The following is a 12546-nucleotide window of genomic DNA, read 5'->3' as shown; positions in this document are numbered from 1 at the left end:
GAAACCAGTTCGGTATGGGTTTAAAACCGATTTTGCACACCTCTAAATATTTAGGTTAGCAATTTCATCGTTTTTAAATTCTATCTTATTGGGCTTAACTTTTCAAAAAATTTAATTTTATTGGGCTAGTGTTGAGTGGCCACCCAACCCTCACTCCTGCTTGAAAATATTTTTCATATATATTTGACAAGATTATAAAAAAAAAGAAAAAGAAAATTAACCTACTAACTGTATAAGTAACTAGAGTAATTATTATTATTACAGCTTTGAACTACAGTAATTATATTACAAAAAACGAAGTAGAGTAATAAGAACTACTCTAATTTAAAAATTGTATATTGATAATAATTACTCGAGTGTTAGAATAATTATAACTATTTGTACGTATAACACGTTAAATCTATTTGTATTTTATCCTAACACAAAATTAAATACATGCTCACATGCTTATTGTTGTATAATCTACCCAAAAGTTCACCTTTATAATTTCTCTATAAACACTACACATGTACACCATAACAGTTCCATCAATTTCATTTATTTTATATAAAAAATATAAACAATCAACAGTTGAAACTTTAAATCATTCACCTCATTCGATCAAACACAGTTTGGGTCTACTAAACAATCCGGTAATGCCATTGAGTTTGTTCGGATGCTTGTTAAAAGTTTAAATCATTACATACTAAAATCAAATAATCAACTATAACGTAACATTAAAGGATCTGACTGTATAAATGACGCCAAAACAAAAAAGGCAGCCTGGTCTTTAATGTATATTCATAGTTCGATATTGTATTATTCGAGTACCGTATAACTTGTAAAGCATACAACACAATTAAAACTACAAAAGAGCGAGTCAACTCACGAAGCTGCTCGCTCAAGTTGAATACGAGCTCAGTTTCCGATCTGGATAAAAGATTACAAGCCTATGTATTTTCTCTTTAGCTACTTAAATATATTCATTCTAACCAGTAGCTTATAATTAGTCTAGGCTTGATATTTACCTGTTCAAGTAATAATTTTTATAGATTAAATTAATACTGTTACAACGGTACGCCATCTATTCAGATTTCTCAATCTCTCTGAATCTCCTGTCCCATTCCTGCTTGTCGTAGTCTTGCTCAAATAAGTCTCTTTCTGTTGTGTACACAATCCGATCCTGACCTATCACAGTCCTCTGAGACATGTCCCGAGCGCTAAGAATCTGTATCGGTCACAAAAACAATATATTATTAACAATAAAAATTTAAACCTTTGAAAAATATTTAATAACACAACCATCATTCGCCCAGAAAAAAGAAGTGAGATTTCAGTCAAAGAAAGTCAATACCTTCCGTCTGAGGGTGATATCGGGCAGTTCAAGAGCACGTGCTCGTTGCTCTCTAGCTCGGTTCCTTTTTTCTATTTCAGCATTTGTTTTTTGAGTAATAAACCATCGGACCAAAGGAATTGCAAAAAACGAGGCAGCATAGATCTGTGAAATTGATTATGTTAATTGCTATGACGCATTTGACCCATTAACAATAAACAATGACCCATATTAAAATGTACCTGTAAAAGAGGAAATATTTCAGATACAAATGAAATGAATCCACTTGGTGAGACCGTCATATTCCTTCAAATACAATCACAGAAAAAAATTTAGAGAAGTGAGGTGGAATAACTATTAGGCCAACGAACCGAAAGTTCAGTGAACTGTTCAGCGGAAAGTTTGTTAAATAAACGAACGAACAAAAAAGCTTGTTCATTAAGTTAAATGAGAAACGAAGTTAAAACGAACAAACATGAACACATGTCACGTCCGTTCATTTATATTTGTTCATATATGTTCAGTACTTCAGTTATTTTCGAGCATTTATATTGTTAACGAGCGAACACAAACATGCTCATTCTCTTCCCGAACGGACATGAACAACAAAACATGTGTATTTAATTGTTCGTGTTCGATCGTTTGTAAGGTTAAAGTTCAATGAACAAGCACGAACATGCTTGCGTCCAGTTTGTTCAGCTCGTTTACAAGCCTGATAACTATGGATCAATTGAACCCTGAATAATCAATTTATTAATTACATACTTCAACATGGTACCGAGAACAATCACCCCGAATAGATTAAGCGCGCCCAAACCACCAACCATTGCCTTCTCGGTGTTGCTAATTTTACTGCATGGTGAGAACAATGCGTTTCAAAACACGGAATGCAAATTAATATGGATGTAATGCAGTAATGAAGGCGGAAATTTTGATAGTCAACATGACACTGTACAAGATATGAAAGGAATTAGAAAGACCTGAAATCCCATTTTTTTTCCTTGAAGAATTTATCAACTCCTCCAATCCATTCACTAAATTTTCTCCCCACATATTCCTTCCTTCCACTTCTTTGTGAAGCAGCTGTACGTTGAAGTGATGGGAAACGATACAATATGTTCCCCTGAGTAAAGAATAGAGATTTTAAAAAATTAAACGAATGAAGTTTTCTTGTTCATGTTCGTTAATCAAGAAAATGAACAGGTTCGTGTTTGTTTATGTCCGTTCTTCAAAAGTATAAATAAGCGGATCGCGAACGAAAACGAAGGAATATAAGTATATAACTGAAGAGAGCTAAAGCCAGTTAAAAGTAATGTAAAGAACAATGTGTTGGGCCTAAAAAGTTATTAAAACTAGATCAAGTTGTAATGGGCCAAAAAATTTAAATGAATAGACTAATGAATGAACTTAAACAAAACGTTAACTAATGAGTATAAACAGACAAACAGATATAAACACATTTAAATGAAAGAACATAAACAAATGTTCCCAGAACATAATGAACATACGAGACTTGTATTCATGTTCTTTTGTTTATTAGATAAACGAACTTCCTGCCAACTGCCAAATGGTTCACTGAACGTTCAGTTCGTTTACAGGCCTAGTTAAATATGATTACAAAACTATGTTATTACAGTAATAAAGAAAAAGAAAATGATAAACCATTTAGAGAAATTTTTGCATGAAATTCTGTTTATGAAACTTTCATATGCACACGCTTAAATAATCACTCATCTAGTAACATACCTCTTCGTCCACTTCGGGTTGTCCATCAAAACGAAGAAGAACAGGTAATATGTATGAATCATCATCCTGTATCAAAAAGACAAATGAAATGCTTTCTATAATATATTATGATTATGCTGTAAGATTTTTAATTTTATTCTTATATCATAATAAAGGTCATACCGTATTTTCTGCAGTTTCTACATCAAGGTAAGGAGCAAGTTCTTCTGCTGTTACAACACCACCATTTGATGCAATGTACTGACCAATCTGCAATAACAGGATAAATATTATAAGATTATCAGTACAAAAACAAGAATATAAAGTCATAATACAGACACAAAACACAGACCACTAAAATAGTGCTGAGTTATTACCAACTTCCACCTTTCTTCTTCAATACCTTCATTTGGGTCACCATCACCGAACACAAATGAAAACACCTACAAAAGATTGATAAATTGTACCACTTCATCGTCCACATCAGCATATAATTACCATATATGAAATCAAAAGTTATTATTTTCTCCTTACAGATTCAATGAAATTCATTCCCTTTTCTTCATTTCGAACCCGACGCCTTCTGTAGTAATATGGATCCCAATACCTAAATGATATAGTAAGATTAATATTAATGTGACGAAGCCAAACATTATAAAACAACGTGAAAGAAGTCAAGAACCATTACCAAAACAAATCAGATGGACTAAGATAAAACGAGAAACCAGAATCAAAAGATCTTCCTCTGCGTCTTCCCCGATTATCTTCTTCACTGTCATTAACAATAATATTTTAACTGCCTCGATCAGAAACCATTATCACGTACATCAAACGAGAAAGCACCAATTACCTGCTGCTTGATAGAATAGCAATGATTGTTGTATAAACAATAACAATGGAAGCAATTAATGCGGTTCCAAAAGTAACCCTGATCAAGTATTCACCAGCAGACTGTAAAATGATCACGTTTTGATTAAGTTTTGCGAATCACATTGATCAGTTAGGATTTGGATATATAATGTTATATATTATCTACCTTTGCTTTTTCAAGATAAGGTTCTGCTTTTATGCGAAACGATTTGGCTGCAAGCTTTGAACGATAATCTTTTGGAAAAACATACAGAACATCACCTTCATCTGAAACCTGCAGAAACAATCATGAAAATGACTGCACTCGTTAAAAACTCAAATGAAAAATCTAAATGATAATCCATGTATATCTATTACAGTAACAATTCTCAAGAACAAAAAATATGCACATTTGTAACCCTGGACAAGTATTGTATCCAAATCTCACATATGAATTGAACAGATTCAAATTAATGATCATTGAACCCGAAATCAGAGGATTCAAGAGTCAAACCCAGGGTTGTACACGAACGGAACCGAACAAGGCCTTGTTCATGTTCCGCAGACAAACTAATGGTTCACGAACCCCTAACTGAACGAAACTTCTTGTTCGTGTTTGTTCAGTCTGCTCGTGTTTGTTCTAGCATTCATATTCATATATATGTTAACTTTACATATATTTTACAGCTAATAATTTTGCTTAAATCTATATGATAAGATTAGAAAAGTCATTAAAAATATTAAAAACCTTTAATGTACATACTTAAACAAACAAACACACCATCGAACACTCACGAACATAAGTGCATAACCTTTGTTTGTGTTCGTTCATTTAGTTAACCAAACAAGCTTCCTTGTTCATGTCCACTCATTTATAAACAAACAAACTTCCCGCCGAACAGTAGCCCTACGCCCCTACTTAAACACATAATAATCAGCAACTGAAACATACAATTAACAAAACCTATATATACCTCCAAAAACCCATTAGTATCAGCAGCAAGTGCCTGTAACGCTCTTTGAGCTTCAGTCAACTTAATCCCAGCCTTACTGGCCACGTCACCAACCGTGACTCTCCGTCCACACTTATCCACCGCCTCCATCGTCCGCTTCCTCACCTCCGCCGGCAACTTATCACTCTCAATTATCTTCCCCGGTCTAACCCGACCCGCCGTTGCTTCCATATCAAATTTAGCCCTAATTTCCAACACAAAACGCCTATTTCCGCTGCTAATTCCACTATTCTGTCTTCCTAATCCATTGGTGTGTGCCCTAAGTGAGTAGTTGAGCGATTTTGAGTGGAATTTGGGCGTGAGTGTGAAGCAGGTGGATATGGAGGCCATGAATTGGATGATGATTTGATAGATTGTTATGATATGTTCATTGAATTTGGGGGTTTTGAGTGTGTTTGGATGGACGGAGACTAGTGAAGATGATTCAATGGAGTTTGCAGATAGGATTCATTGATTGATTGGTGGAAGTACAGAAAGCTGCTGTCTAAGAGATGTGTCAAATTTACTGTTTTGCCCTTTTAATAGTAATTAAACTATATGATGTATTTTTTCCTATTAGTTAGAGCCGAGCTATGTTTCACTTCGGCTTGTTTTGATTTACGAGAGCTTGAGTTTAGTACGTTTCAAGCTCTTTCTCTAATGAGTTTGAGCTAGTTTTTCCTTTTTTTCTATTATGTTCTTTTCTCATTTCTACTTTCTTCGATTCCTTTCAATTATTTCTGATTTGTATATAAAGTCTTTTTTAACATAAATTAGTAAAGTCTTGAAATTCATACCTCTATTTGTTAGATTTCAGAAAGAAAAAAAAAACAAAAGAATGCTCTTATGTAACTCGGGAACAAGTCCTTGACATAGGTTTTTATCTTAAGAGCTAGAATATACACAAAATGATAGCCATGATCATAAGTCATAACTAGAAAATATAATTAGCCAATTAAAGCACTCAAAATCTTAAAATTGTTTTGGAAAGCTTCAAGTGACTATCTATATTATGTAAAATCCTATTTCTTAATTGTTGGCTTAATGCTATTTCAAAATTCTCATAGTGAGGTGGGTTGAGGGGGGGGGGGGGGGGGGGGTTCTAAGGACTCTGGATAAAACCAACTGTTGTTCGATAAGTCATCGAAAACTTAAGAAACCCATCAACATCCATCAACCGTCGCCTACCCAACCCATCTCTCTCTCTCTCTCATCTTTTACTGGTGAGTGGTGACCACTGATTACTATCTAATTCTTCATGTTGTAGCAGATACCCATATAGGTTGCGACGATGTACCCACTCGGCAACCCTTATATGTGAGGGGTGGGGTTGCCAAAGGCGCCCCTAGCACACTTATAAAGCACCAACACATATCATACGGTTACTTTCACAATCTATATGCGTGGATAGATTGGAGTTTACAACCACTTAGTTTAAGAAATCAATAAAATGGTATTAATGACATTCCATGCCAAGTTTCAAGTTTTAAAAATACTCGTTGAAGTTATTTTAAGTAGATAACAACTTATTTAAAGAGAGTATTAGTCAATTAAAATAAAAACAACATAACAATCTAATGGATATCTATTTTAGGGATTTATGAATGATCTAAAATACGAAAGAACTTTGTAACTTCAAAGTTTTGATAATCGGATTCATATAACTATATAACCAAGTAATCAAATTTATAACTATCTACATAAACTACACCAAAAAGATTAAAATGCAATTGTTCCATGCAAAATAATATTAAGTTGTAAGAAGTTAATCTAGCTAGCTAAAATTTATCATGTGTTTTTTATACAATCAAAATGTATTTTATATTCATGTTTGTGAATCTAAATTGACTCAGTAAAAGAAACACACATTCAAGAAAATATATCATAACTCAGTTTGTAATCCAAAACATACCAAAATACAAGTAAAATTAAGAACAATAAAACCCTGGACAAAGTTGACGGTCACATTTATATAGCTAAGTTCTAATACTCCAAACTTCTTTTACTTCATAAACTCGCCGGATTTCAATGCTTGAAGGATGGCAATCTGATCTTCATATGTATCCACTCTTTCCAACCCACTCGCGCAACTTCTTAAACTTCTTGCCTCCTTCAACAACTCCCTTTGCTTAGCACGCTTAAATACTTCAAGGCGGACAGTTGGTGGCACGTGGTAACAGGCATGAAAGAAAGGATGCTGAAGCGCCTGCGTGGCCGTAGGCCTATCACTTGGACACCAAGAAAGAAGTGAAGCGATCAGATTAACCGCATCAGGGCTTGCACTCGGCAACAACTCAGAAAACCGCACACCAGGGAAATCTTGAAACTTGTAACATATGTTTCTAGCGAGATCCAGCCCCGATGGCCATGTAGCTTCTGTCGGTGTGCCTAACACACTACAGATTTTAACCAACAAATCTCCTTCGTAATAAAACACCGGCTCATTGATGTATAACTCTGCCATGATGGCACCAACCGCCCACATATCGACATAAGAGTCATAAACAGGCGCACGCAGAAAAACCTCGGGCGCGTTGTAGCAAAGCGTTGTAACTTGATACGGCTGTTGACTATTCGCCTCACGGACCGAACCAAGATCACCAATCTTTATCACATTATTCTTCGAAACAAGAATGTTGGCGGGTTTAAGATCGCAGTGAAAGTAGCCGTTGTTGTGCATGTACGCGAGACCTTGAAGGATTTGGGAGCACATGTTTCTGATCTCGGGTTCGGAGAACGGCTCTGTTCGAATTTCATCCATAAGTCTGTCGAGATCACATTCCATGTACTCAAGTACCAGGAACAGCATGCCGGCTTCGTCGTCTCTTATTGTTTCTTTAAGCTCAACGATATTCGAATGATTGTTCATCTTGGTGAGTGATCTCACTTCCAGTGGGTTAATGCAGTCTTCCATCGTGTTGTATTTGTCTACTTTCTTGATCGCAACCACTTCACCGGTCTGCTTGTTCATCGCTTTCCAGACGACACTGAACGCTCCGCTTCCAATTTGCTTGATTAGTTGATATTTCTCCATTGTGTATAGAGACCAGATCGATCGAAGAATATGTACCGTGATATTAATTTGAAGAGAGTAGTGTGGGGGTTAATACGATAAATATATGATATCAAGTTAGGGTTTGTTGTTTATTTATAACGTACACTGGTTCGATATATAGGATATTTTGCGGATTTGTAGCTATCTAATGATTAGTGTACGTAAAACATACCAAATTTAAATCTCAATTCAATAACTTTTCTTGCGAGGAAAGTGTATTTTCTAAAATTCTGATTTTGGAAAAGATTACTGTTTAATTTATAAAGATTAATTGTAGTTTTTTTTCCCCTGCTTGTGTTTGTTTGTTAGAAACATTGTTGTTTTAGGATGGGCGGTGTTCTTGATGAAGCCGAATTGAACCCACCCCTAATTCCGCCCCGAGGGCACTCTCACCACCATATGGTTAAATTCGTAGCAACATTTGCTATGCGTCAGCTCTTATCATCGTTATTTTATTTATTTCGGATTTTAGCTATATGTGGTCTATAATAGTGCTTTGCAAACATTTTTCTGATGAATTTTTGCCGTACGTTATATGGTTTTCGATTAAGAATTGCTAGCCATGTCCCCACAAGAAAATTGATTTGGCTAGTAGACTCTATCCCGACGACATATGTCTTCGGTATAAGAGCCCTCTAGCGATGACTAGTCATTGGTATAGGGTGCGTCAATTATTTATTACCTATCCTGATGACTGTCGTTGGGACCTGTATATATGTATCATTTTTCATTTTTTTTATTTTTGGTAACTACAACGTGATTCTTGTAAAAAAACAAAAAATGAAAGTTAAGAAGAAGAAAAAAAACTTTAAGCAGCGATATGGGTTCCTCAAAACTTTTTGAAAGAACTTTAAAATACATTTAAATCTAAAATGTAGCGACGACATGCAACCGGTAAAATATGGTTGTTATTTTATAAAAGATTATTTTTAAGTTTTTAAAAACAGTTTTGGCAAACATTTTAGTGACCACATGTCATTATTAACCGGTTATTAGCGGCGCGAATTATACCGACGACCTTTTTAACCTATTGCTTTCACCGACGACATGGGTCATGTAAAAGATGTTTGTAGTGTGTTTATTAAATCAATATAGTGTATGTCGAGATCCAAAAAGAAAACTCTTCACAACACATTGTTTGTTTCTAATAAGAGGTGAAACATCTAATAGGCAAAACTAAAAAATTAATGTTTGAGCAATACTACATAAACTATCTTGTGCTAGCATGTTAGTAATGGTTTTCAAAGTTGAGACTTTGAATAGGATATGTTGTGTAAAGTCCACCTCAGGTGTACACTCCTCTAAAGATCCTTCATATTGATTCTGTGTTAGTGAACTTCTATCCAAGCTAGATCATGTTTTTGGAGATGTGAAACTCTATAAAATCCTGTCTAATGCACTCATCCCAAGTGAGTTTGGGTCTCTTTACTCTTCCTCCGTCCACAATGAGGTTTTCCATTACTCTAACTAATGTTGTCACTTGTATCATGTTCACACGCCTGGCCAAAAAAATCTCAGTCTTTCTTCCTTAATCTTATTATAAAAAATTGCTATACAAAAATAAAAACAAAACAATACAATATTAGTTCCTCCAAATAATATCCTAAGATATAGCGATTTAAAGCATACAAGCCTAGTATAAGTCATGATTTACTTGAATTCTAGCAGTTTATTTTACTAAAACGAAAAGAGTACACGAGGGCTTTGGACATGGTGGTATCAACATTTTGAAGGCTATAAATTTATGAGTAATTTAGATAACGTGTAAGTTTGCGTTTAAAAAAAAGACAAACTAAAAAAATAATTAACAAAGCATCACTGAAAAGCTTTTTCAAGCTCATTTAAGAGGACAAAGTAACAACTATTAGAGGAAGATATGATCATATGAATTTGAATATTGCAACTTCAAGAGGTGGTTCATGCTTTGTATCAAAGGCAACTGAGAATGAATCTGTTTTATGACATAGGAAGATGTGTCATGTAAATTTGAAGAACATGAACAAGCTAGTGAAAGGTGAACATGTTGTTGGTCTTCCCACAAGAGAGTTCAAGCTGGAAGACAAATGCACATCTTGCCTTAAAGGAAAACAACACAAATCCTCACACAAGTGCAAATTGCTGAACACAATTGATGAGGTTTTGGAACTACTTCACATGGACTTGTTTGGTCCAGTGAGTGTTCCAAGTGTTGGAAAGAAGAGATACTGCCTAGTAATAACTGATCATTTTTCAAGGTTTACATGGGTCTTTTTCATGGGAAACAAGGATGAGACTCCAGAGTTACTCAAGGCTTATGTTTTGAAGATGGAAAATCAAACTTGAGAAGAGAGTGAAAGTGATTAGAAGTGATAATGGGTTATAATTCAAGAATGAGACTATGAGTGAATTCTGCACTTCTAAGGGTATTTTCAGCAGTATAGTGCTCCTATAACCCCTGAACAAAATGGTGTTGCAGAAAGGAGAAATATAACTTTAATTGAAGTTGCAAGGACCATGATTGCTGATGCCAACCATGATTGCTGATGCCAACCTGCCTGTTACTTTCTGGACAGAAGCAATAAACACTGCATGTTATGTGCAGAACAGGGTTCTATTCAACAAGGCTCAAAACAAGACACCATATAAAATTCTCTACAAGAGATAACTTTATGTGAAGTTCTTGGAGCCTTTTGGATGCAAATGCTCACTCTTGAACACAAAGGATTACTTGAATAAATTCCAGTCCAAATCACTGGAATGTTTCTTTGTGGGCTACTCATCTCACTCAAAAGCTTATAGAGTCTATGTGAAAGAGCACATGGTGGTGATTGAATCGTCTGACATTATCTTCAATGAAAACCAGTTCAACAATACTGATGGTCCTAAATGGTTATTTGATCTTGAGAAAGTAATCAAATCATTTAAAATCTACAGTGAAGACATGGATGATAGTATGTACAGACCCAACTTTGAAGAAAAGGAAAAGCAAAGCAAGTTGATCTGGACAAACTATGGACCTCAGTTGCGTCTGAAGCAAATGGATTTACCTTTGGAGGTACTATCCAAGGAGAAGATGATCTAGAGAGAGTTGGACAAGAGGCTGAAGTTGAAATCTCAAATGAAGGTCCAAGTGTTATTGAAAGTGAACCCATCCAAAGTCAACAACCTTCTCAAACTGAAGAAATGTGTCAGTTACAATCCCTGTTTGACTCATTGCAGCTAGGAGGAAATGAGGCATATACATCAGAACTCAATCTTTTTCAAACTTCTACTGAGGTCACATCTGAAGATGAATCTGTTGAGTTAAATTTGTCAAATCTAGAAGCAGAAATGTGTGTACCTCTAGTTGTACAAAGTACCTCAAATGAAAGAAATCATCCTGCAGAGATGTGACACCCGGTAATCTCCCAACCCTATAAACAAGTAATCAACCTAATAATTAGGTGATTGTGAATATTATGCGCGCTAAATTAGAATCAGCGCGGGCACGTTATGTGCGCCCTGCGCGAGCGCGCTATGTTAGAATCAGCGCGGGCAATTGTTATGTACGCCCTGCGCGAGCGCGCGATGTAAGAACCAGCGTGGGCATATGTTATGTGCACCATGCGCGAATGCTTTGGCTTTATGTTTTCATGTAACTTAACTTTATGTTGTCTGATGGGTTGACCGTCCCGCATGATGCTAAGGCGGGTGCATCCTAAATCGTTTATGCGCGTGCGGAAGGAGAACTAACCTCCCCGCATGGCGGGAACATTGAGAGTTAGTTTGTCTGAAGCTCCAAGATGGAATTGACTTCAACATAACTGATCACTATGTTGAAATACCAAGACCACCTGGAGAATCTACAAATGAAACTCAATGTCCCTGACTGCGAGAAGGTTACGTACCTACCCGCAGCAAAGAAATGTCCTTCACGCAGAAAGCTATGCGCACAAAGCTATACGCGCAGAACACTTAGCCTAATCTCCAGATATAAGGGGATTATTCCCGCCCAAAAAGGAAACAGTTGCGTGTTTCAGAGATTTCTACTTTTTAACTGTACACTGACAAAAGCACCTGAAAAAGCATACTGTAACATGAAAAGTCAACTGTCAGCCACCCTACTCTCACCAACCACAGACCTGCATGTCCTGTCCAAATCAAATCAGAATCTTTTATCCACTCCTCCACTTTTAAATAAATAATAATAATTTCCATACTTTATCATCATTACACCTAGATATGAGAAGATTACAACCCCCTAAAGCAAGGGATTGTGTTCCCTAAATCTTGCCTATAAATATGTAACCCAAATTATCACCCAAACACACTTCAACTTCTCTCTTAAAACTGCAAATTGCACTAATCATCGTCCAAGCATCCGTTTGATTTTCAATTCCGTTCCTGTTACTAGGTAAGCCGAGATTATAACCCTGAGATCTACTTTCCAACCCTTATATTCTCCTATTTCTTGATCTTAATATATATACTTGTTATTTAATCGTATTCTAGACCTTCAATTCCGAGGCCAACACCAAGAAAACCCGAATCTCGATTAATCCCTTAACAAGAACCACAGGTGAGTCTCACAGCCCCTATTTTCACTGTTTTCACTATTTTTAAACTGTTTTCGGGGCGAGGGACACGTACTGAAA

The 12546-nt window shown here is 35.8% G+C and overlaps 1 protein-coding gene and 1 pseudogene across 1 annotated transcript; both read right to left on the bottom strand.

Annotated features, from left to right (window-relative positions):
- Nucleotides 1-993: 993 nt before the first annotated feature.
- Nucleotides 994-5256, bottom strand: LOC143600433 (uncharacterized protein At5g03900, chloroplastic-like). Its single transcript, XM_077078127.1, has 13 exons — nt 4861-5256; nt 4074-4181; nt 3888-3988; nt 3726-3809; nt 3572-3644; nt 3415-3480; nt 3221-3307; nt 3059-3124; nt 2293-2435; nt 2078-2164; nt 1555-1618; nt 1334-1477; nt 994-1207 (listed from the first exon to the last, which is right to left on the bottom strand). Exons 1-13 carry the CDS (start codon nt 5227-5229, stop codon nt 1064-1066), a joined length of 1536 nt encoding a protein of 511 aa, XP_076934242.1. The 5' UTR covers nt 5230-5256; the 3' UTR covers nt 994-1063.
- Nucleotides 5257-6880: 1624 nt separating this feature from the next.
- On the bottom strand, nt 6881-7912 carry LOC143600431 (cyclin-dependent kinase F-4 pseudogene; annotated as a pseudogene).
- Between the last annotated feature and the right edge of the window lie 4634 nt (nt 7913-12546).

The sequence above is a fragment of the Bidens hawaiensis genome, unplaced genomic scaffold (genome assembly GCF_021521415.1).
Source record: "Bidens hawaiensis isolate Kalapana, Puna unplaced genomic scaffold, B.hawaiensis_p1.1 tig00054086_1, whole genome shotgun sequence".
NCBI classification, from domain to species: domain Eukaryota; kingdom Viridiplantae; phylum Streptophyta; class Magnoliopsida; order Asterales; family Asteraceae; genus Bidens; species Bidens hawaiensis.
The sequence above is the reverse complement of the archived record's forward strand: the minus strand, read 5'-3'. Positions and strand labels throughout refer to the sequence as shown.